A 27,648-nucleotide genomic window follows, 5' to 3' on the forward strand; every position below is an offset into this window, starting at 1 on the left:
AACGCAAAAGTATAATATAATAAGACAAGTAGCGCAATTCCCGCTTGTTCGAGTCCGTCATTCAATGTCTTCGCTTCGGTTAGAGGTAGGGTTGTCACATTATTGTTTTAGTTATACCTAGATGACCTAGAGGTTGTAAACATAATTTGAAAAGAAAAATAAGGTGCTCATTACAGTATTTTCGTGCTATATTGAAATAACATTTGTTAAATGCAGTACTTACGTATTGATATTTTTATATCAGCATCGCGGATTGGTATATCGATTATGAGAGTATATTTATGAAATAGAAATGAAAAGCGGAATAATTTTGGATTTGAGACACTCTTGTTCAAACCACCACAAACACAAGAAATATTTTTTTAAACAACGAGCGAATTCTTCAATCCTATAGTGAATGGCGCGTGCGATGACCCTCGCTATTCAACGCGAGTGCACCGCGATATTATGCGAATGTGTGCGTCCGTACACGGCGCACGGCGAGCGTGCACACATATAAGCCGCGCTGCTACGTTTGTATGGAGCTATCTTATTACACTATGGTAAAAGTCTGCATTACTTATACCATTCTTCTACAACAAACAAATAATTAGTAGAAAACAAATCATCGAGTAGATCAATCGTCAGAACATCTGACTACAGTTGTTTATGTATATATAGGTATGTTATGTAAAAATAAACTGAATCCAAAAAATTTTTGTAAAGTGTGTTTACATCAACTGATAGAGTTACGTCATTGGCTATACGACTTAAATATGTTTTTGTTGGAAAGGAGGATGTTGTAACAACATCCTTGACTTTCCTCACGTGGGGTCAGTTTATAACTACACGCTAGAGATTCCATTTGTTTCTACACCACACCGTTTATATAACACAACGTTGCAACATTTTTAGTTTGTATAACGAAGTATATGTATATATAATTTTAAAAGTATACAATAATGACAGAAAATAACTAACAGACTTGAGGGCGCTGCAACAGCAAAAGCAAGGTTGGTAAGTAACTAAACTAACAGGGGTGGAGGTTTTATTTAGTCCATAAGTCAGTCTACACCTATGGTGTCCATGAGACTTTCCACCATCCCAAAGGATAATATTTTGTTATAAGTACACTTGAAACTGTATATCATATTCACGAAAAGGTTGACAGCGCACTTTATTGCTGAACTCTCTTTGTAATCATGTTGTTATTTTTTTAATATTTATGTTATGTTCCTATAATTACGTATATGTATATTGATGTTATCTATTATACGTTATAATATATTTAAGTGTGTAACGGTATTTTTTTAATTTATCTGGTATTTTATTATCTCATTCTCGCTTGCACGCTGTTGCCTGCTAATGATCTTTGCTCTCACTGCATTGTGTTGGTTGGAGTAGGTCTCTTTTAGGTTATAAGTTTTTTATTTATTAAAAAATAAAGACGCATTTGACCTCTATCCCACCTGATTTAAAGTGATGATGAAATCGACGATGGAGCATGTACATCTAAGAAATGCCTATTTACTCTCGCCTTGCAAAGGGCCAAGTTTATCGTTCAGGGCACAAGTCTGCAGGTAGAGACTTCCGCCCCATCGCCGTTCGCCATATAAATGTGGAAGCGAAATGCTTCGTGCGAATCGTTGGAATATCCACCTTGGAACCCCAACCTACGTCTGGTCCCCCTGATGATGGACAGGGGAATGCGTAATTACTTAAATCGTGCACACTCTCTGTGATATATCGTGTAAAATACTGACAAGCAGGCAACTTTATACAGGCCGGTATTCAAGGCTCCGCAGCTTCACCTCAGATGCATTTACCTATAAATCCCAAGTGTAGCGATGCAACCGCGCGTTTGTATCGATGCAGTTGCGCGTTTGCATCGCTGCTTAAAATCTCGCGCGTATGTAAAGGTAGACGATTAGCGACTGCATCGCTGCTAAAAGTTGCCATGTGTAACTGCTCTAAGACTTACGATAATTTTGTCAAAATCCATTCCGCCGTTTCGGAACTTAGTAAATTGATATTGATTTTATATATCAATGTTAAATTACTAACTGATAGGCTCATAATTACGTAATTTTTGTTTGCCTTGCATAAAGTTAGGCTTTTTATGATACAAAGTGACGGGATGGGCTAGTGGTTCGCCTGATGATAAGTGATATACCTGTCCATAACAGTTACACTGCTACTTACTATGGTAAAATTTTGCGAGCATACGTGCAGACCTATGAAAGGAGAAATAAAATAAAGACAGCTAGATGTCAGTAGAAAATCTACATTCCGCCTAGTTTGCTAACATCTATCTGGTCATAATTTTAACAGACTTCATAATAATCTCCTTAATCATTTCAACTGGTCGCTCGCGTTAGTATCGTCAAATGTATCATATGTGTAAGTTTTTATTCTCATTAGTTTTAAGTTTATAATCTCTTTTTTCCTTACATCATCATGTTTACGTTTGAATAAGGATACTATATGTGTTTTCATCTTAGGTTTACATTACAAACAAAAAAATACCATAAAATAGTTTAATATTATAAATAGTGCAATTTAATCAAAATTTCTGTTTCAGTATAATTTTAATATAGACTCAATTTTCGGATTATTCAATGGGATATATTCGACATTCCTGTCAAAATTGTTCGCTGTATCATATTCACTTCCAGAACAATCTAAAAGACGTTTAAAGATTTGTTATCAGAGTCCAATGTTCCTTGGTTAGATATTTCTAATTAATATTTAGCACCTATTTACGAAACGTGATGGAAACAACCTTGGCTTAAATGTAGGGTTGACTGAACAATTGAAAATAACACGATAAGTAATAGTCACCAAAGTGTGAAATCCATAGGAAATTTCCGAGTTTTTAACTTGGAAAAATTATGTTTGAAAAAGTTCAAAACTCGAAGATATTTCAACGTTATCGAGTAGAATATAATTATTTATTTCATGTTATCAATGTCAGAATATTACAATTTAAATCATTGCAACGATGACAAATAAAAATAAAATTAAAATCTCTTCGAAAGAAACTCATTAACTACCCAATAAAAGGAATTTTTAGGGTAAGAACACACGGAACTGTTTACAACCGCTCCCGCCGCGGTTGCAGGCCCACTGCTTCTGATTGCTCGCGGTAATCCTCGCGGTTGGCGATGGTCTTTACCGATCGTAAAAAACCGCGTGACTTGCAATCATCTCTTGCCAAGTTTGCGGTCCGTTCCGCAACCGCGGCAGACACGCGACCGCACAAACCTGTGGTGTCGTGCGACTCGTGCGTGAGTATTGAAATAAAACGACTGTCCCGCAGCCGCGGCGGATGCGGGTGAGCACCGCTCCGTGAGTTCTTAGCCTAAAACGTTCCGTCTTTTGTAACCCTTTTCAGCCTTGTGGGTAGGTATTCGTTGAATCGGGGATCGTTATTAAGTTCTACTGTATGGGATTGATTCTATTATATATTAGAGACAGCTTTATTTATTTAGAGTTCGCGTCATGTATTATTTCAGTTGCTTAAGAGTTGATGCAGTCTCAAATTGGTTGATTCCGCGTAACAGTGATAGTGTTGAATTAATCACTTTATAAAAAATATATAGGAAAATTGAGGACACCGCATCAATGCAGTGTGAAAACACGATTCCTAAAAATTTTCACGATAGAAAAAGAAAACACAAAGTTACCTCAAAATTTTACAACAAAACCGCTGTCTTCAATAGGTATTTTGCATATACCAATGACTTTTTTATATCCATTGAACTAAATAGAACACGTATAGTATACGATGTACATTTTTCAAAGGGCTTTAAATTAGTTTGTAAAAAAAAAAATTCTGAAATAAAACCAGTGTTCCTGCCGCTTGACTCGAGCAATAGAACCGATTCAGTACGGTTCGATCTGAGGCTCTTTTATGAGTCGAGTATCGACTCTTAAAAGAAAACATATGTAATAATTACAATCCAAATGCATTGACTTACAATTATATGGACGTCGGGTCCGCGCTAAAAAGTGTCCGAACTTATAGGGCGTTAAAATCGTATACAGAGCGTCATTCACGCTTTAGTTTACGTTTGTTCGACTGACAGCGAAGCAAGCTTAATTAGGCAGTACTGCGATGACATTACAATTTAAATTCAACGTTTTAGCTTTTTCGTATTCCTTTACATGTCACTACGTTTAAATAGGTTGACTTGGGACATTTTTTTCTTGGTTTTTGTATTAGACCCGTCGTCCATTTATTTGTAAGTCAATGTTTAAATGTGAATAAGAGATAATTGTATTACTTCTTTTTTATAATATCAAGTGATAGGTCGAACAAGCTGTGGGAGTGGCGGTAACCGACATGCTTTTTCATAACAGCTCTGAAAGTGTAAAATCACAAAGATCGAGGGGCATTGTTACTGCGTTCTGAGACATAAAGTTGACAATTCCCTTTCGTCTGTAGTTTCTCCAGCAGCCTTTACAACCGGAACACGATAAAGCTTATATATATTACTGCTTGCATGCTGAAACATTGTAAGGTGGCAGTACCACCTGGACCACCTTTTGTTCGTAGTCGTACGCGAAATACCAGTTACGAAGACAAACATCGCAATATCAATGTGAATTCTCTAAGTTATTAACGCTGTTAAATAAGCGTATCATTTGTATGATTAGACTATATAGTTCCACTGCTGAGCACAGTCCTCTTCTCACAATGAGAGTGCTTGGGCTGTAGGGAATGTCACACACATCACCTTCATTCATCATTACTTTGCAGACGTGTGCAGGTTTGCTCATGACGTTTTCTGTAAAAACTCAGCGGTGTAAGCCCGAATTCGAACCTACGACCCTCTGCTTGAGAGGCGGTGAAACCATTAGTTTACCAGGGCTTCTGTGCCTTAGACATATTTAGTTAAATCTTAAGCACCTATCAAAATTAAACGTGATGTAAGTAAAGTGAGCATGGATACTTACCAACAAACTGACGTATCCATGAATTTTGTTATACGCATGAACCACATCTCTAAAGCTACCTTCACAATACCCGCAAGTGAATGTCAAGTTCAATTCATTCACCATTTTCACGAATAATGACTCGAAAGCTTCACTATCCATCTCTCTAAGCACCGACCGTAACTGAGTCTTGTTCATCCTTCCATCTGTTGAATTCCCTAAAGCAAAAATGTTAAAAATATCCAACAAATTTTTTGTTGTACTATTCGCCATCTTGTGTGTTTTTTCCTCTTGGGTCTATTTAAAGTCGTTAACTGTTTTCATTAAATTATCATCAGTTTTCATTGCTTGTGTTTACGTTAGACCTGAAACAAAGAAAATTTATTTAAAATTCTGTCTAAAAAATAAGGAAATCGAAATCAGCGAAAAGGTAAATTACATTCGATAGAATTTTTTGGTTGATTAGGTAGAACCGCAACAATTTTTCTAAGAAATAGGACCGACGCTTTTGTTGTTTCAAAATTTCTTGAAATTATAAAGGCGAGCTTCAGTACATTTTTTATAAAAAATAAGCATTTTTTCCTACCGTGATTTCGACGGTTTGTAAGAGATCGCAATACAAACTTTCTAAGGAGTTAACATTTAAGTCGTATCGTCATAACTTAAATAAATAATAAAATAAAAATAAAGGACTTTACCCAGGAACACATATGTTGTTATTTAGTTCTACTGGTAACACGGACATTGTTGACTGTAATGAAAACTAGTGTCTTCATTTCACAGTCCAAGATAATGAGTGAATTTATATAAGAACTATATTTTATATTTATATAACAAAGACGACCTCAGTGGTCCAACGGCTTATATAGTGGGCGCTGGATGAGGACGTCCCGGGTTCGATTGCCGGTAGTGCAAATTGGGAAATAAACTTTTATAAATTAGTTCTGGGAAGTGCCTCAGAGTGAATTTTGTTGTTCTTGTTACTCTTAGTACAGAGAATTTCCTAGTTTGAGACCAGGAAATTGGTGTAGCCGCAAAAAATATTGAATGTCACGATGTTTTAGTACCATGATATTATTCGACTAGATGCTCGGCCAAGTAAGTCACGGAACTAACCAGCAGACCTTACGAAGCTTTCTACGTGCTTGTTGCAGATCTGTGTTTAACAAGGACAACGATATAAAATTGCATATATAGCTATCTTTGCCGTTTAATCATCGCCGCGAAAACGATGAAACAAAAAATGTATTTAAATTTTTATCGAATTGATATTCAATTATTTTTATGTGAAATTACTCTACTAGTTTGTTGTTACAAAAAATGTATTTTCATCTCGTTTGTCGCGCTCAATTTTTGCGTTGATAAAATTACTGTGCAAATGTTTTAAAATCAGCTGCGACTGCAAGGTCAGCCATGTTTGGCACTGTGTTAATCTTTCGCAGTCATTGGTCGCCGGCGATGACATAAAAATGTGACGTCACGGTGCTCACCATGTTCGCTATTGCGATAAAATTGTAAAATGCCGTTTATCACTCAAATTTGACAGCTAAATGTGGATATAATAGCTTTATCGAGGCGGCATACTACGGGGGCTGGTGCTACTATAAGTGAATAAAATTTACTTATAAAGTTCATTGAACAAGTTCCACAATGTTGGATATTTACAGAAGTATGAATGCATTCGAAACTGGATGACAATGGTAAATCACCCACAACAATGTATAAAGTTTATTAGACAGAATTGAAACTCCAGCGACTGTTACAAATTATATTACAAGATCTTTTCACTAAAAATTCAAATAAAACAAAACCACGTCCTTTCTCATCAAATATGTTTTTTTGCAATGGCGGCCGCCCGTGAGCGTTCTGTTGATTCGATGATGATGATATTGATTCATTTCTTATTTCGATAAAACTATTTCTCAGCGAAGCAAAGCAGTTAAAGCGCCAACAAATGGTTAAAAAGATTTATATCACGCCGCATGTTACCGACGGGTGCAATTCGCGTAAATTAGTTATTTAGTTTATATTATGTATGTTAGTCTTTGAGGTATATATTAGATGGGTCATAGTTGCCTAATTTACATAAATAAAAAAATTTCAAAGGCGCCAAATGAAACAAAATTTACAATATTTAATGAAAAATAAAACTAGTAAGACTAATGACAAATATAAAAGGATTATATAAAATTATATAAAAGGACCTAGATACCTGCATTAAATCCCATCCTTTGTGACGGCACTGACCGTAATGGGCTTCAAAGAGTTTTACGCAATGTTTGTATACTAATATAAAAAATATGGCGCTATAGCATGAGTAAAATAAAAACAATCTTTACTGTACACTTTCATGAGAAGCAATATTTTTTTAGAATGTTGTAGTTATAATATTCATTTAACCCACTAAAAACTACGTCAACATTATATGACGAACTCTAACTTAGTTATGTACTTAACCTAACATAATACCTGTAAGTATACTAAGTGTACATAAAGTATGCGTTTATTTATTTACATGTCTATAAGTGTGACATCACATACGTTGCTCTTATACTAAAGTAAGTAACTACGAGTAAAACACTTGTTTTATGGAAATCGGAAACAACAACGGTACCACAAACACCCAGACCCGAGACAATATGGAAAATTTAGTTTTCTACATTCACCCGGACAAGGACAGAACCCGGGACATCAGAGATGTCTACACCATGAAATCCGGTGTCCAAGCCACTCGACCACAGCGGTCGTCAATTTTGTAATCCTGACTTAACGGTTTTCCAGCTTAATTATTACGGCAATCCATATTTCGAAGTATAATAAAAGCTATCAAAATGGGCTACCTAGTTGGCAAAGTGACAGTCTGTGTGGCTTTTATGACTTCTTTTATTTCATCCGACAGAATGAATGTGGATTTACGATTGATGAATGAATTTCGCTTCAGGCCAATTCCCAATTCACTTCTGTGCTGAAAATATAAATCATTAGTTATTAATATCACAAACCGGATGACTTTAACTATTTATTTATTTCTCTGCAAAGATCTGTGTTGTTTAATCTCCATTTTTTATAATAATACATATTAGACAACATCACACACGATTCTCTGAACCCAAAGTAAGTAATTAAAGCCCTTGTATTATGGAAATCGGAAATAACGACGGTACCTACCACAAACACCTACTCGATAAATGTTTATGTTCTCAGGACATCGGACTATACTTGGGATAGGTAGTTTACTATTATTGAGCTTATCTTATTTATATGGCCAATATTGGTTATATTAAGCTCAAAAACAGAATGGATTAAAAACGTTACGAAGAAATGAATTTGGTAACAAATAGTAGTCTATACTTCAATCAACTCGTTGACACAGAAGTTCAGTCTACTAGAATCAATTACGTAGTCATTGAAAGAAAATTATAGCCAGGACTATAGTTACTGCTGTATTTTTTCAGTTCACTCTGCATAGAATAATTATACTGTTGACAATGTAAGAGTGGATACACAAGGCGACTGTTAGCAATGATGCAAATGCACATTCACGAAACGCGCGATTGCATAGCTACACTTGCGATTTATGGGCGCGATCGATGCAATCGCCTATAAATCCCAAGTGTAGCATCGCGTTTGCATTGCGTTTGCATCGCTGCTAAATGTCGCCATGTGTAACCGCTCTAAGGTACGGTCAACAGCTCAGCTTTATAAGGTACAACCCCATATCTTTCTACATTAGTTTTGATTATAGTGACCCTCTCTACCTCTATTAGGGTAGACGAGAAGGGCACTATAACTTGTGCGCACACAGGATCCTTATAATTTCAGGTTCTGACCCCAGATCAGCCAGTGTACAGGGTTGTCACAAACCTCTGTCACTTGACTTCATCCGGTTCTTCGAGAGGCTAGTGCCTCAGGTGAGCTGCCCCGGGTGCACGTACAGTACCCTCCCTACTTTCTAGATTACCGGTACCGGAGCTGTAGGCACACTTACTTCCTTTTGCGCATTGCACAAATAGCGGTTGCCAAAGCTAAGCCGTCGACTCTGAGTTATAAAGTTTTGTAAGGTACAATTGAATTTAAGCCGTTTTTATAACTAGTAGCATATAGTAGATTTTAAATAACAGACGTAAAGTTGACCGTGCTGAACGTAGTTGCGCTATGGCTTTTATAAATTATTTGCAATATAGGTCCAATCTAAGTACATGCAGACGGATTTTTTTTTGTACATAGAAAATGATTGGAACTATACTGTAAGTAACCCACACACATTAAATTCTCGTATATTTTGAGATAAAAAATAAAATGTATATTTCTCCATACAAAAAAAAATATTTTTTTTTCCTCTGATACTATCAACTTTTCAATAAATTATACAAGAATAAAATTGTTAGGAATGTTATTATCTATCATATAAAAAAAATTAGCTCGATACTCCACAAGTTATTCCTATGTCCAAGAATTATCAATTTGCGCCCACTGTGCGGCGCTAGCTCATGTAGTGCCCGGGTGCAATCAATACAATGGCGTCCTCTTGTAGGCACATGATCAAAATGGAATACTTACATACACACCTTATATTTTTCCCAGTAATGATCGAAAATTTGAGTGTAAGTGGTGCAATTAAATGAGTGAGTGAAGCAATAGCACGTTTACTTTGCTAGCGCCGTGAGCGAAGCAGGCTCTTTTTGGAGGCGCCCCCTAAAGGCACTACCTATGCATTATTGGTAAACCTGAAACTTCTGATGGAACTGCATAAATTATGAACAGCATAATAAAACCTTGAACAGTCAACAGCACATGAAGCTATACATTCTTGTTCAAATATCGTGCAGTGCAACTCCAGTGCAACGGAACAAGATCCGTCTGTACAAACTAGTGTTTCTATTTCTGTATGACATCATCCAGTCTCAAACCATTTCACAATCACAATCTTGCCAAGGTATAGAATATCATAAGACAAATTTAAAAATATTAAGTCTAACTATTGTCAGTTTATTACTTCATCGTTTAGAATAACTATTCTATTCGCATTCTAGTAATTTTGTTTTCCATACTACTTACGCTATTAATGTTCTGAAGTTGTTCTGTGCAATTCTTTTTGCTCTTAAGATATCCTAAAATATAATAATCTATTGAAATTATTAATGTATTTGGCCATTTTCAAACAGGCAACTGTTTATTTGCAATGTTTGAAATTGGAATTGACTTAATTTAGGCGTCACGAAAGTGTATTGTTATCATAAAAGTGTATTATTACATAAGGTTAATTTCTGAATAAGTAACTTCCAATACCAAATAAACGCCACTTTTTAAATAACCTCAAAATTTGAAGAGATCATAAACTTCAATTTCATATAAAGTAAGTGGACTATAAATAAATTATTTATCGTTTATATGTGATATTTTCTCCATATACTTTAATTAAAGCAGTAAAGTATTGTGTATTAAGTGTTGACTAATACGTGTAAATTTTGTTATTTATATAACTTTTAGTTCCCGTCATTTATTTTACAAGTTATCTTTTTTTATCTGTTTCGCTGTGAATAGTTAAAATATATACATATATATATAATAATATGTCTATAAACGGAGTATACACAAAATCATGAATTAGCATCCTTATGTAAGAAATATATAATCGTAAAACAGAAAAATTATTTTCATTATTATTTATTTCAATATTATAAGGGTAAATAAGCTTATTCCAAAAATTTATGCATTCGTATCTCATCAAATGTTCAAGTTTGATTGGTCAGGAATTATAACGGTATTTTGTGGTTACAAATTTTGTTGAGTGTATTTTAAAGTTCTGATATAAATTGTTGGAGGAATAGATAATTCAATAAATCAGTTTGGTTAATACGGCGTTTTATTGGAGTGTTTGGAAGAAGTCTACCCTTAAAAGCATCAGTTATTTAAAAGATAAAAACTTGTTCTACAAAACTATCTTAAAGTGTTCGTGAAGTTAATTATATGAAAATGATAAAAGTAAGCACTAGTACAAGTATTAGTAAAAAATCAAATCTCCTACATAAGGAAGCAAAACGATGCCTTATTTATGGAATAGTTAGAATTATTTAAATGTCGGGCAAACAGTCATTGCAATCAAGACTCTATTCATTAGATTAATCACCTGAAAAGAAATTAGCCTAAAGTAGTCGCAATAAGGTCTTGATTTGTTTATCACGTCCAACTCAATTACGCTGCCTGTCTAAGATTTGCCCTTAGAGAGCCTGTTTTCCTGCAAATAGGTGAAATTTCGATTAACACCTGCGGTGCCAAGTGTACCCGTATAACTTTTGGGGAATTAAAAGGAAATGTTTTCGCCACTGGACCTTGACCTATATTTAAAAGGACAGGCGTAGGCAAGCCTAATTTATTTTTAAAGCTACGAGACGAAATGCACTAGATTTTACTAGCAGCTCTTTGTAAACGTGTTTGTCCAGTGAAGTGCTGTCCCCTTACCAATTCCTCATATTACTGGCACACGAGACTTGTCAACTTGTGGCTCAGGGTGACGGGCGCACTGGCAGTGCCCCTTAGATCTTTGCTATTTAAAGCTCCGAGTAGCACTACAACTGTTATGGGTAGGCGTGTCGCTTACAACCAGATTCACGACTTGCTCGTCCCGTGTCGCTTGGTATAAAAAAGAAAAGATAAGAATTGCACGTTTGTTTTATATCTCCTACATCTCCGTATTTCTGATAGTAAGTAAGGTAAAATAACTTCGTATCTACTACAAATACTACTAATTGTACTAATATGAATATATCAAAATTTCGTTTCAACAGTGTTTTGTAAACGGCTTAATAATTTTTCAAACCTGCATTTCCATAATTTTGAATCTACATATGTACTGATCTGTGCCTACATCATAAAACATATTTGAGTGGTAAAAACGAGTTATTCGTTCTATGTACCGTTTAGGTTCTCGGATTTCTCTCAGAGAAAAGATTAAGGAGACTGGAATCATGACTGTGGCATCACAGTACATTTACTCTAATATTTTGTATGCCCGCAAAAATATACGTAATTTCGGTTAGAAAGAAGATTAACTTTAGAACTAAGTCCGAACTCAATGTACCACGATTTCGTTTAACTAAGGTAAACGATTCTTTTACGGGGATACAGTTTCTACAATAAGATTCCGGAGTTTTATTAACAATACCACTTCCTAAGTTTAAAACTTACACTAAAAATATTTCAAATTAAAAGTCTTATTACAAAATTGTAGACTGCGTGTTAGATAAAGATGTATGGAAAGACACCATGAGTCGAGATTCCACACAAATATGATTCAAAGTGTATTCCATAGCATTTAAGCTTATTTGAAAAGAATAATCCCTAAAGTTTCTTGCTCGTTCTTCTCAAGGAAGTCAGCACAGTGAATTGAGTGTTTACCAATGATATTTATCTATAGTTGGGGAATTAACGTAAAGCCCCTGGCAAAGTCGCTCTTAGTTCATTCGATTCGTTCTATTTCGAATAACAAGATTTTGTAGGTTTAAATGAATTATCAAGATTTAATATGAACTACAGGTTTGCCGTGGTAAACATGATTGCTTATTAATATGAAAATAACAGGATATCTATTTTTAGATACCATGTCACGCAGTGTAGTACGGTAATAGAAGCTTTATTAGAACACTCACAATTTGTGTGCGTACATGCGTTTAGTATCAATATGTATTAACAATAAAAAGCGTAATAAACAAGTAAAACACACACAAAGGCATTTAATCTCTAGATTATAAAGATAACGTCATAGTTCGATTTTCTGTCAGTTGTTGTTAGAATTATATCATGATATCATATGCGATGTTTGACCACCAGTCCTTTTATTAATATTAATGTTGTTTGTTTTTTCAGTATACCTATTGACTGTTTACTACATGTAGCGAATCGCAGCAGTCGCTACAAATCTCTTTTATATATATTTTATCATTGACCTACCAACAAATGGACATCGGGTCTAATACAAAAACCACAAAAAAAAAAGTTAACCTATACAAACGTAGTACCATCTAACGAAATATAAAAAACTAAAACATTTAATTTAAGTTGTAACGTCATTGCAGTACTGCCTAATTTTGCTTGCAACAACTTAAAAAATAAGTAAACAAGGGCCCAAAAACACCATATTTAGCTGGAACATAAAATATAAATATCTACTGGAAACTTAACAAAATGCACCATATTTAGCTTCGGCTGAAAAATACTTGAACATAAGAGTAATGGAGTAGCCTTTCTCGTAATTATTAATTAATTTTTATATACATTATTATGTCGAATTTTGTACAAATTCACTTAAAGATATAATAAAGAGTTGGACAAATATGAAAATAAGCTTGTACTATAAGAAATGTACCGATATTACAACTAAACGTAAACTCAAATGTCAGTAATTCCGAAAACCGATTTATAATAAAACGGTTACGCTTTCAAGTAATTTTGATGCAACAAAACAAAATCTAATTTTGGCTTTTTGAGGACACAAAACCAAATTTAGCTTTTGTTTTGTAATATTCCTAAAAAAATATATTTGACATTATGAAAATTCGAGCTAACATTATTTCGGGCAAATGTATTTTTTGACTTCTGATAGGTAATCCCAAGCAGTAAAACGAGTACAACAATATTTTGTTAGTTATTGCTAACGTTTAATAAAAAGTCATTTTAAAAATAAGATTAAAATCAACACGACTATATAGTTTCTTTGTTTCAAATATTTCAATCGCTTATAGTTCGAACAATTGAAAATGACCAAGAAGTTTATATAAGCTTCTTGAAATTAACGTAATGGGTCTCTTTCCATCTTTTGCGCATGCAATGTGTAGAAAAAGGACAGTTAGCTATTTGATTATTTTGTTTGCTTTTGTAATTTATATTTAGGATTAATTTATATATAAATTAAATACTTTAAAACTGTACAAAATAACACTTTTAAATGAAAACTATGATAACACAATATACTTGTTTAGTGAAAGTATGATACAAAATCCTGTTTTTACACTTTACTGCAGTAATATTTACAAGTTATTATTTTATAGTACTGCATGATTGGCAACCTTGCTGTCAGTCGAACAAACGAAGACTGTTGCGCGATTGACGCTCTGTATGCGATTATAACGCCCTGTAGGTGCGGACACTTTTTAGCGCGAACCCGACGTCCATTTGTTAGTAGGTCAATGTATTTTATAGTCTCTTTAAGTTTTAATTTTATACTTAAATTCTAAATTTAAATGTGATATTTTTGGCGCCCTTTGCGTGATTTGTCTTTGCTGTTTTGCTTTGATAGCGACATACGTGTTTGTAATAAAATTATTAAATTGTAAGTACATTTGCTTGGCCTTGCTCACTCGTTGTTAACACCCAACCTTTAACCCATTGATACAGTCGCTACACTATGTATTGTAGTCCGGTGTTCGTAAAATATCAGAGACCACGATAGGTCAAGCAGGAAGCTGCTGTGGAGCTGCATGCAATTTTTTTTTTGTAAAATAGTAATGATCAATTTGTATAATAACTACCTCAATCATATAAATACTGATTGCTTTAAAAGTGTTTAAAATTCATAATGCTAAATAACACGATATAAATTATTGCTAAATTCGACATTTCTTCTATTTATCGAACATATGATTCGTTACTGCCAGCTGGTTACAGGTTACAGGTACGGCACATCTCGGTACTGAGGTACCCTCTTTTCAACAAAAAAAGAATCATCCAAATCGGTTCACGAGTGCCGAAGTATTGCGTTTTTTGAATTTTTTGTTTGTATTTACAAAATAATCAAAAACATACAGTGTTAATTGAGAACCTCCTCCTTTTTTTAAAGTCAGTAAAAATAGATGACCTTCTCATACTGATAAACCACAGTAAAATAAAAAGTGGCTTGTATGCGTGCGCAACCACCGCGCTCCATGTACAGACGCACATATTCGCATAATAATAATTAAAGGCGCGTTGGGACGTTGTTATGCAACGCAAGTGCATTGTGAGATTATGCTCGCCGCGTTACTACGTTTCTATGAAGTTAAAGTAATTTTTTTATTATACTATGGTTATACTCTGTTAATCTAAGGCCATTATCTTCTAAGACGGATCGGAGAAAATGCAATATAATTTTTAATTTTCGTAATTTTTATTAAACAGGAGGAAGTGTGTGGTTGTTGGAACAAAGTATTTTTTGGTTCCATTTTAGTAGATGGAGGCTTCAATGTGCTACGACGAAATTTTACTTTTTTGCGCGTCGAATTGTGAAATGAATACGGCCTGTATTGAATTTCGTGGGGGTAATATCCGTTATCGCCTTAAGCGTACGAGACCAGTTTTTTTTAGAGTCATGTGAAATGATCATATAGTGCCTAACAGTAGAGCTCTTTGCAAAAAAGTTCGTCCAGGAAGTACTGCCATCTTACTTATTTCTGCCGCCAAGCAGAAGTGTGAGCATTACTGCGTTTCAGTTCTGGTGAAATTACAGACACACGTGAGTTGTCAAGTTATGTCTCAGGGTTATAAACATAGTGGCAGTGCCCGTTACATCTTTGTGATTGTGAAACACTGATTGGCACTGCAACTGCGTGCAGGCGTGTCGCTTAAAAAATCGAATTCTTAGGTTTTCGCGATTGTTATATTGGAAATGAAGCGTTTTTTTCGGACCTAAATTGCGTATATTTGTTTTTCAAACAAACTAACGTGTGTAGTCCTTTAGAGGTTATGTGGTCACGGTCAGCACGATTAAGGACCTATAAAGGACATGTTGATTTGTTGAAAAAATAGAAATTTTCTCGTGAAATTATTCCACATTCATATTTTTTAATAACGTGTGGTTCTTGTACACTATGATGAGATTACATGCAAAATCCAAGTGAGTGAGCTTGCTTTCATGGCCACAAAGTGTACTAAAATTGAATGTACAAAATGGTGGTTGATTTATGTTACTCTAGAGAAAATTCTGAAACGGCTCGAGGAACAAAGTCTTTTCAACTTCCACAGAAATAAGAATGTGCCAAACAATAAAAATGAAGCTTAATGTGAGCAGACATCACCTCGATACGACCTGTTTGGGTCTAACGGTGCAATTTTCATTAATAGTTATTTAATTTGTTCAATTTTTAAACTCCTTCTTGTTTGCCGAAGATCTCTCGGGAACCCAAACAATACTATAAAATTGAAATTTTGGTTTTCACGCAATTTGCTTAAAATTCTTTCACGTGGAAAGCTAAAGCTTTCGTTGCATATTTTTATTCTTGTATTATGTATTTAGATTGGAACGTAATAAACATTTCTTTGATTTTGTTCTTGAACGATAAATATTCCAAGCGTTTTTAAGTTTTTTTTATTATACCCACGACGAATGCGGCCTATTGAAGCAAATAATTAAATGTTGCTGCATACATTTTTCAACCAGTTAGGACTAATATTATTGCAAACCACCCTGTTTTTCACTATAGTTACAAAAGTTATTCATTAAATACTTTATTTTAAATTTTCCCTTCCCATTCCCTATTAAGAACGATTTAGATAAATAAATTGGCTAAATATAGATAAATTTATGCTACCTATATATGTTGTACAAATTATTTCATTTTAACAAAATGAATTTTTATGAAATTAAAGTTCCTAAGTAGATAACGGACTTATTTTGGCAAGGACCTGTGGTTTGTCGAACTTAATTGAATAGGTAGGTTTATCCATAACATCCTCTCAGACTGTAAACTTTTTTACGCGATGGTGTTTGACATCAGCTATTATATAAGTTCTTTGACGCGAGTACAAATACTTCGCTTCGTTTGTCCAATATAAGAGAGACTTTTGTCTCTCTCGAAAAGTGGGTTTGTTTGAAAAAACAAATATACGCGATATAGATCTGAGATTGTTTCATTTCCTAAGTATAAAAATCGCGAAAACTTACGATCTCGACATTAACATAATGTAAGAATTTGAAGGATTTGAATTTCATAAATAAAAGTAAATAAAATTTTGGTCTACCTAATTGTATATCTGCCGACGTTTCGTCGATTCCCGGAAAATGTTTGCTGGGACTACCGGTTAAACGACCCAGACTTACCCTTTGAAATACGGTTTTAGACAGTATTTTAAAACCTTATTTTAGATACAATGCTACAGAACGCACGAGACGAGAACGAGAGTGATACATTTGCTAGTTAGGTTTCTGTATGGAATAACAATAAACAAAAAGGATCGACCGCTTTCACGAAAATCGTATTTACATGTGAACAAATATTTCTGAATTTGGTACGAGATATTTTATTTTGTTTTATGGAAAATGTAGCACAAATATTTTATGCCAAGTATACCAACAATTTATTAATTTTGTGAAAATTAATATTAAAATGTTATATTGAAGAGTAGCATTTGTACGGGAATTAAAATTTTAAATGATACCTGTTGGGGATATGATATACGTATCACTTTGCATTACGCGAGGGATACGTTCCGCAAAAAAACGCGTTAAGTGAAATTCGTTTACTTGGGGGTTTGAAATAAAATATAGCACATAGCAGAAATGAAACTACTTTTTCCAGATCTAAATCGCATGTATTTGTTTTATCAAACAAACCGACATTTCGGTCTCTTTACAGGTCCCATTGACGTAGTATATAAACGTTATGCAAAGTTGCATTAGACATTTCCTTTTTGAAAAAAAAAAAGTCATCATGGTCTTTTGAAGAGTTTATAAGAAGCCGTGGTAGCTCAATGGTTTGAACTACCGCCTTTTAAGCAAAGGCCGAATCCGCATCTCAAATTTTCTCGGAATTTAGGTGCGAAATACAATTAGGAAAACATCGTGATGAAACCTGCACATCGAAGAACGTCTACAACCCTCGGAAAACGTGTGAAGTCCTCACAGACCGAATACTTTACTTCCGTGGAAGTCCTCAACATGCATTGGGCCACGCGTTGGACTTTGGCCTAAACCCTCGCCTGAGAACAGACCCGTGCCCAGCAGTGGCAGGTGCGAATGGTTTGATGATGAGGTCTTTTGTGTTATGTTGGCAATACATTCTTGTAATATGAGTACATTCATAGTATGAATACTGTTCTTTACCGATTGGCACACGTTGAATATACGCCGAATGTTTGAATCTGACTGCTACTGTAAAATAAGAGAAAATTAAAGTGAGCCGAACCAAAAGAAAGCACCGGGAACCCCAGCAATCCCGTGACTAAAGTAACGTCATGCAATCACATGTTATGTATACATACACAACTGTATGACCAATTTTAAAATTTGAAATTCGTGTAAAAGGGAAACCGCGTCTACCGGGATCTCGCAAAGCGGAGTGTAATTGTATTGAAAAAATAAAATTGGTTAAGTGTACATAATTGTTTGGCCATTCTATACTTTCACAATCTGCCTTCAGTCTGAAATATTGCTACGTACAATAGTATTCAAAGATCGAATTACGTACGTTCTATTTAATCGAATAGAAAACGTTTATTTGCCAGAATACGGCAATTATACAGGTCTTAAGCAAAACTGGTTCATTATATTCAATCTGCAAGCAGATGAGCAAATATTATTGGAATTTTCTATTCGATTTCTACTGTTAATTGCATTTCAAATTAATGTAAATTAGTATTTGTAATGAAAGTATTTTTTCGAATCTAAGTAGCGTACATTTGTGATTCAAATTAAATTAACCAGTCAACCGTAAATTTCGGTTCTGTAAGGGGTTCGAAACGTTTGTTTGTTTGAAAAACAATAGTTTCGTTTTCTATGTGTACCACTCGAAAAACCTTAGAATTCGACAGTATTTATAAATTCTAATTATTCTTTATTACTACAAAAGCAATGTAATATGTTATTTTGTTACATTTCTTTTCTTTTCTTTTCTGTCCCTAAAGCCTTTACCTAAATCCAAGAACAATTCAAAATAGATTTAATATACATATATTGCGCGAAAAGCAGACAAATCGCGGTATCTATAGTGAAAGAGAAACTGAACAAAACATTATCATTGCCACCTACTGTGGAATTATTTGTCATTATCTCAGAGTTTCCAGTTATATTTGTTTACTTTTGTGTCTCAGGCAGGATGCTATAAAAGAGTGAAATTAAGTACTAGACCCTCCGGTACCGATGACGTCAAATGGATTTTTTTTTATATCAAGTGACGGGACCAACAACACTTGCGATTTCTAGTAAACGACACGCTTATCCATGGCAATTGTAGCATAATATGATAAGACAAGTGTGGTAACTCCATACAAAATTAGTAACGAGGCTTGTATGTGTGCACATCCGCCGCGCGCCATGTCCTGACGCACGCATTCGCATAATCTCGCGATGCACTTGTGTTGCATAGCATTGGTCGTCCCAGCTCGCTTTTAATTATTATGCGAATATATGCGTCCGCAGACGGCGCGCGTCAGTCGCCATACTTCGGAGTCACCATACTTCTCATGTTTTACTATGGTTGTAGTACCACTCAGAGTTACAAATCGCAAAGATCTGAGGGGTATTGCCGGACATAAGTTGACAAGTTCCATGTGTAATTTCACCAGCACCCTTACCCTTCACCTTTGACAAACTGGAACGCAGTAATACTCACATTAGTGCTTGACGGCAGAAATATGTAAGGTGGTGGTAGTACTTTCTTGAAACATTCGTGTCTGAAGTTAGTCGAATTTTATTGTATCAAAACAAAAAATTAGGTGTGGTAGATTAAAGATATGAAAAATAAAAAGGTGAAGAATATTACGTGTCATAAAGCATTTTCTGTACAATTTGCCGACTGGTTACAAATTTGTATATATACATATATATTGTATAGACACCTATATACTAAGTCTATACTATAGACAGCTTCACAATAAGAAGGAGACACACCTATGGATATTTACAAATTTGTAATCAATCGGCAAGTTTTATAGACTCTATAGTTATCAGTGGACATAATGAGGAGTTCCAACAGACATCGTTTGATATGTATAAATATATATGACGAATTGTAGCACTTCTTTGGAACCTAATGCACAGTATATAAAAATTAAATGTATATTGGCCGTGAAAATACATAGCAAATGAAGCAATTTTTTTCCGGATATAAAATCGCGTCTAATTGTTTCTTCACACAAAATTAACGTGTCGGGTTCTTTTCAAGTTCCATAGACGCCGCGGTTTGAGATGGTATTAGTTATCAAAAGTTATCAAAATACAACATTTTATATGATCATCATCATCAACCCATTTATAAGTCCCACTACTGGGCACGGGTCTCCTTTCAGACGATGGTTTAGGCCATAGTCCTCCACGCTGGCCCAATGCGGGTTGGGGACTTCACACGTTTTCCGAGGGCTGTGAACCTTCTTCGACGTGCAGGTTTCATCGCGATGTTTTCCTTCACCGAAAAGCTCATGATAAATTGCAAATTAAATTTCGCACATAAATTCCGAGAAAGTCAGAGGTGCGAGCTCGGATTCGAACCCACGACCCTCTGCTTGAGAGGCAGTAGGTTAAACTATTAGGCTACCACGGCTATTTTTTATACATCACAAAGTAATTATTTACAAGCACTTAAAGAGGAATATTATAGCTACGTAATACTAACAATCTACCTAATAATAACACCCTGTTGTTTCAAAGACTCATCATCATCACACTTACACTTACACGCATCTACTGCTGGACATAAGCCTCCCCTAGAGCACGCCAACCTTCCCGGTCCTGTGCCGCCCGTATCCAGCCACTGCCGGCCACCTTGCTCAGATCGTCCGTCCATCTTGCCGCAGAGCGTCTCACACTACGTTTTCCTTGACGTGGTCGCCATTCCAGAACAAGTCTGCTCCATCGGCGATCAACCCTCCTGTAGACATATCCTGCCAGTGGACCGGTGGCAGTGGCCACTTAAGCTTACTGATTTTGCGAGTTATGTCGGTCACTTTAGTTCTCTAGTATGACTTCGTCAGGGATTCGGTCCATCAGGGAAACCCCAAGCATAACTCGCTCCATCTCACGCTGAGAAACCTTGAATTTGTGAACGAGCCCTGTTGTGAATGTCCACGTCTTGGCTGCCTAGGACATAACTGGTAGAACGCACTGGTTAAATGCCTTAGTTTTTAGGCTTTGTGGGATTGACGACCTGAAGATGTGGCTAAGCTTCTCAAATGCCGCCCAGCCCAAACGAATTCTCTTGTCGGCTTCCTTCTCGAAGTTGTGCTTGCCAAGATATTTATTGGATATTTTATTGGATATTTTGGTCAAGGTAGACGTAATTGTGCATAACCTCAAGAGTAGTCCGTAGGGGGCGGTTACTGGTCCCGGGGTCACATGTGCGTTGAACATAATTTTCGTTTCAAAGACTATACGGTTACAATAATAATAAAAATATCTATATATTTCGGATCTCGGATCCACAGTGTTAGTAACAACGTAACTTAGTGTAGTGTTAGCAACAATCGAGTGTTACTAGTAGTAATTTTTAGTTTAATTAGAAGTTTTAAATTTAAATAGATAAAATTCTCCTACATAACGGCGCGTGGCACAGCTACCGGCTTGAAGCGGTAGGCAGCTCTGCATGACTAGAGAATCCCGCCAAGGCAAGAGAAAATAAAGGGCGCTAAGCATGGCATGCGTAACCATGCTTGGAGTGAGGCACAACGCTTTCTTACTATGCTAAAGAAGGTATCTGTATCTATCTCAGCAAACATATTAAAAGCATTACAGCAGCGCGGCATCCTGAATAGCACCTTAAGATATTTTATTAATTAGAGACACTACACTAGCGCGGAATCCAAATTTTTTTTATAATATCAAGTGACGGTACGAACTAGTCGTAGCCTGATAGTAAGCCACACGCCTGTCCATGACAGTTGCAGTGCCACTCAGAGCCTTAAATCGTAAAGATCTGAGGGGTACTGCCATTGCGCCCGTCACCCTGAGACATAAGTTGACAAGTCCCATGTGCCTGTAGTTTCACCAGTACCCTCACCCTTCAAAACCGGAGCACGGTAATGTTGAAATAGGTAAGGCGACAGTGCTTCCCTGGACGAACTCTTTCGTAAGGAGCTCTACTGCTGCTAAATAGTGCGAAATAGTACCCTAAAATATTATTATAACATTTCATTACACTTATGTAGTTGACTGTACGTCCAGATATTTGTCGAAATGTTTATAATAGAACCCGACATATAATATTAAGTGAAGTTTATGAATAGATTTACAAGATTTATATTTTCAGCTGCTGTCAGCATCTGCAGATGGTTGGTGAATGAATTCAGGGTGGTCTGAAATGTTTATGTAGTAGTAAATATTCACGATTGTTTTAATTTCTGCTTCAATAGCTTCAGTTTATTTCATTTGTTGACAATATTTATTTGACCACCTCGGTGGTCGATTGGCTTTGGCTTACATAGATATTGAAATGTTCTATCGCCTTCTCTGATGTCCTGGGTTTGATCCCCTTCCGGGTCAATGTAGAAAACTAACTTTTCTGTATTGTTTCGGATCTAGGTATTTGTGGTACCGCCGTTGTTTCCCATTTTAGGATCAGAGCAACGTGTGTGATGTAGTCTAATAGTTATTTATCTATTTATAATTATTTTCGATATTCTCTTTATTTAAAGCTGCCTACGACTCCACAATTCGTCTGTCAAGTTCAAGTATGTATGTATGTATTTGGTACCTGTGTAGTGGATAGCTATTATTTAATATATTGTTTAAAATAATCTTAATATTGGTCCCACTTAATACATTTTATCTACACATATACAGATACCAAGCGACGGGACGACAAAGTCGTGCGCCTGGAGGTAATAGACACGCCGTTCGATATCAGTTGCAATACCAGAACTATAAATCTCCAAGGTATGAGGGGCACTGGCACCGCGTCCATTACCCTGAGACATAAGTTGACAAGTTCCATGTGCCTGTAAGTTTACAGGTTTAGTATGGTAAGGATGCTACCCTTTAAAACCGGAGCGCAGTATTCCTCACATCACCTTTTGGCGGCAGAGATAGGTAAGGTTAGGGCAGTATTTATTGGACGAACTTTTTCACAAGGAGCTCTACTACTAAATAACTATAGCTTTATTTTTATAACTTCGTTTTCACATAGTTTAATCCAAATATTAAGAGCCGTAACAAACACAGAGAAATTAGTAAGATCTGCTGAGTCGAGAGCGGTAGCTTTGGCAAGGCAACAGACACTGGTACGAGTCCGGTCAGACCGAAGGAATTCGTACCTTTTCGTATAACAAAGTGACATGTGATCATAAGTCAAAAGTGCTTTTACTTTATGAAAGTTATAAAAATAATACTAATCTTTAAAACCTCTCTCCTGAAAGGTTGTCATTTTGCAAATGTGGTTTTATTACACTAAGACAGCAAATTATTCTCCGTTTGTTCGATCTTTGTATCAATAATAATAACAAAGTAGTGTAGGATTTTTACAAAAAACATACAAATAGCAGTATCAGAATTTATATATATTCTTTGGCAAACAATATGTTATCCGTCGCGGGGTTCTTCTGTTCGTGAACTACCTTGCGAGCACTGGTGTCCCATAGAGTGGATAGCATACTGTGCGCAGTATTTTTCAATTAAATTTTTCTTCATTTTATTTTTAATTTTTTTAAATTTAATAAAAAAAAAATTTTTAAGTGTAAAAGTAAAAATCAGCAATTTTACTTTTACTTTTAGCTTTTAATTGTTTTCAATATATTTTTTTTAACTTATAGTAAAACATCATGATATTCAACAAATAAAATATATAGCTTTACGTTGTGTAGCACAAATTTAGATGCCGCGTTTCTCCCAGTTGGAAATGTAATAATTCGTACACGCGAATCTAATAATAATATGTATGTATTGGAATAATTATTATGTATAATTATACGATTACATTTGAATCATTGATATAATCACTATGGAATTACATAACTAGGAGCATACTTTATGTAGCTAAATATAATATGAATCCGTACGTGACAACCAAGGGAATAGGAAGAGAAAAAGAGGAAAACACTATTAAGCAATTGATATAAAATGAAGCCAATGGGTATTTTAATAAATAGCTTTAAGTATCTGTCATGGTGTCACCTGAAGGGAATCATATAAGCGGAATGTAATAAAATCCTCGTCTGAGATCCTGTTTTCCATACGCCTGCCGTGATTTTTCAAAAAATTGTTTTGAAAAGAATATGTCGTCTTCAGGGAATTTATTTATTTATTTATTTAAACTTTATTGTACAATACACTAAAGTACAAATGGCGGACTTAATGCCATAAGGCATTCTCTACCAGTCAACCTTTTTTTATATTTTTTATTTTTATTATTTTATATATTTGAATTTAACATTTGGAAAGAATTAACTTCGTATATAAAAATATGTACCTCATAGGCAAAAATCAATTCAATACGATAAAACTAAAACTAAATATGATAAAACTTCCCAATAGTACAAAGTTTATTTTTCATTGAATACCTAAGCTCCTCTTTTATTTTTTAAATATTGTTCACATACCACATGAGCCGATTTTTCATAAAATTGTGCAGAAAGAAAATGTCGTCAGTAGGGAATTTAATACTTGGAACGAACTTACCTGGTGTATGAAAATATGCACCTTACGGCAAAAATAGCAGGCTCAGGTCTTTCAATACAATATAAATATAATGAAACTTCTCAACGTCATAAGGTTTCGTTTTGAATGAATATCTAAGTTCCTCTTTCCTAAACTAAATTACACAAAGACATATGAGGATTATTTCAGGTATAAAAGGCTCGTGTTCTGTTACATAACATTTTATAAACATGTTGATACAGAAGCTCTACCCAAAATTGAATAGCTGAACGCTGGCTATCAATTGGTGAGTATGATTAAACCTAACTTATATAGTTATTCATGAGCTTTCCCACAACAGGGGTTATTAAAACGGGCAAACCTCTCCGGTTTCCTCCCTTTCCCTATACAAGTATATTTCGATTTGCCTCCTTTTGTAATAAAACTTATGTAGTATTGCGTTACTATGTCTCATAAAAAGAATTGTCGTCATGTTGACAAATCTACTGACGGATTTATTTTCAGTTTATTGGAGGAATAAATTATTTGAACGTGGAAGAGAAAACAGGGTGTAATAGATGTAAATATTTATTTGGGAACCTCCGCTCTTCAATAGCACCTGCTATTATATATATACGTGAACCTACATGTATTGTGCATAGTTAAACACAAGTGTTTTTATACGTATCCTCCCGTACGTACCCTTATGGAAGAATAGCATAAGTGGAGTTACGTCAAAAATGTTTATTGCTCTATCAGACACAGAAAAATATAACCCACATCCTCTCCAATTATTGTAATTCTATCTACAATATTAGTACATAGAGGTACAAGAATTGGAGAGGTTGACGGGAGGATCATGTCATGTGTCGGTTGGTAAGCGACACGTCTACTCACAACAGTTGTAGTGCCACTAAGAACTTAAAATCGCAAAGATACTACTGGCGGTACTGCGCCCGTTACCCTGTAGTTTCACCAGGACATAAATAGAAACAGGTAAGGTGAGCCTTCGAAACCGTAAAACAGTAACGCTGAGAGCTTGGCGGTAGCTGTACTCCCCTGGACAAATTCTTTCAAAGTGAGCTCTACTGCTCAATAGACATACTATATTATAATATAATAAAAAATATATACTGTAATATAAAACATATATAAAAATATATAATTTTAGGAAACTATATACTAAATGGTCCTCTAAAATCTGATTTGACAATTTTAAAATATTAAAGTATTGGGTTTTCGCGATTGTTACACATTAAAAATGAGACTGGTTTTGAAATATTAAGTGTATTTCGTATATTTGATTATCAAATAAATCAAAGTTTCCGGCACTTTACGGATCCCATGGGCAAAAATGACTGTCAAGATTTTAATAATAAATATGTCCTTTTTGAAAAAAGCGGCTCTACCAATGATATCTATGTAGTAGGAATTATTTGGACTCTACATTTATGACATAATTTTTTTCTTGAATTTGTAATACTCTTTTTACTACACTTTGTTACTTTTTGTTACTTACATATGAAAATGATTTCAATTTCAATTTTAATAATAGCATATTTAATTAAATTTCTTATATCTGATTTTGTACTAAACTGAAAGGATTACGTAAACAACTTCTACAATTCAGAAAGCAAATTCAAGTTGTTTGGTGACTTGAATCTTTGGAACAGCCCAAAGTTATTACATAAATAAATCTAATTACCATTCGTTTCAAAATATGCAAACATTCGAAAATAACGAAGTGCTCGGTAATAATTTTCTCCTTCAAGCGAACCATAAAATTTTTACCAAGTTAAATAATTGAATTAAAACAAACAATTATTTTTATTGACATATTTCTAACGTTAAAAAAATACTTGTGATACACTTTATTGTTAAAAAAACAAGTCACTTTCAACAGAAATTAAAATTGACGACACATTGTTGACTTGAGCTTGTTTAACTTAATCCGACACTTGCGAGTAATAATGGACTAAATAAAATGCAACAATAACATTTACAAATAATATGTTTTCGAGAAATCTTTTCGTTCCATACTTACCGATGGCAGGAATAAAATCTTAGGCGAAGAGTTCATATTCACTGATCACTAAAAGTTTGTAATCTTTAAGTTGAAAGAAAACTCAGTATTGTTGAACGAGAGTAGTGTTCAGAGTACGTAGGATAAGCGACCCATCCGCGAGCGATTACGATCACAACTGAACAGAATCGTTGGCAAATTTGAACGGGCACTAGCGTCGCACTTTTTCCAGGTGGTTCAAGTGACTACCAATAAATGGGTTGGTCGTCATTGAGGTTGGAAGTTAAATTATGTTATAATGATTCCAGAATATAGTCAAAGCAATTTAGATTGTTTGAGCGAAAACATTGTTAAAACTTTTAAGCAATGTTTAAATAATATTTAAGGCTATCAGCCTCATGAAAATAGCATCCAAATATAAAATAACAATGTATTTTAGTATTGTAGAAAAAAAAAATTAATTTTGGTACCACTTTTGCGCTGATAGCCTCATTTTAAATTTGTACATCAAAATGAAAACGTCCATTGGTGTTTGTAATTCCACGGCCTACGTATTAGATGATCATGGGTTCGATTCTCGGAAAAGCCAATTTCGGTAACTTTTGTAATTAATTTCGCTGCTATTGTGCTGGTAGCACAGGGAATTTCCTGATTTGAGTCTAAGTTATGTGGGTGGTTGTTTGACTTTCATTATATATTATTATGTATTATTACGTACGTATCTTTCGGGCTATAGAAGGCCCATAACAAAGCGACCCTTTTGAGAAATTTATGTGGGATATGAATTCTACGATTAGAGGCTACCTTGAGTATTTTATTTTAATTTGTGAGGCTTACAATTCAAATGTCGCTATTGTAAGGAAAAATGAAAACTAAATGGAGTTGTGGGTGGAAGTTAAGGTGAGCTGTGGTACAAGACAGCGGACGCCCGTATTTTCATCATGGGTTCGATTCTCGGTAAAGCGAATTTCGGAAACTAACTTTTGTAATTAATTTCGCTGCTATTGTATTGGTAGCACAGGGAATTTCTCGATTTGAGTCTAAGTTATTTGGGTGATTGTTTGACTTTCCTTATATATTATTATCTATTATTATGTACGTATCTTTCAGGCTATAGAACGCCTATAACAAAGCGACCCTATTGAAAAGTTTACGTGCGATATGAATCCTACGATTCGAG

At 34.9% G+C, this 27,648-nt stretch overlaps 1 protein-coding gene across 2 annotated transcripts in view; it reads right to left on the minus strand.

Moving 5' to 3' along the window:
• LOC113231005 (sex peptide receptor-like) overlaps positions 1-26,617 on the minus strand; it is a 53,535-nt gene extending 26,918 nt beyond the window's left edge. For both annotated transcript variants that reach the window (XM_026465138.1, XM_026465137.1), the window contains exons 1-2: positions 26,490-26,617; positions 4,939-5,282 (exon numbers count right to left, since the gene is read on the minus strand). In XM_026465138.1, the coding sequence (XP_026320923.1) occupies positions 4,939-5,190 (252 nt within the window). In that variant the 5' untranslated portion in view covers positions 5,191-5,282; positions 26,490-26,617. The remainder of the gene's footprint in view (positions 1-4,938; positions 5,283-26,489) is intronic.
• Between the last annotated feature and the right edge of the window lie 1,031 nt (positions 26,618-27,648).

The sequence above is a fragment of the Hyposmocoma kahamanoa genome, unplaced genomic scaffold (genome assembly GCF_003589595.1).
Source record: "Hyposmocoma kahamanoa isolate Upper Pololo Valley unplaced genomic scaffold, ASM358959v1 64, whole genome shotgun sequence".
Classification (NCBI taxonomy): Eukaryota; Metazoa; Arthropoda; class Insecta; order Lepidoptera; family Cosmopterigidae; genus Hyposmocoma; species Hyposmocoma kahamanoa.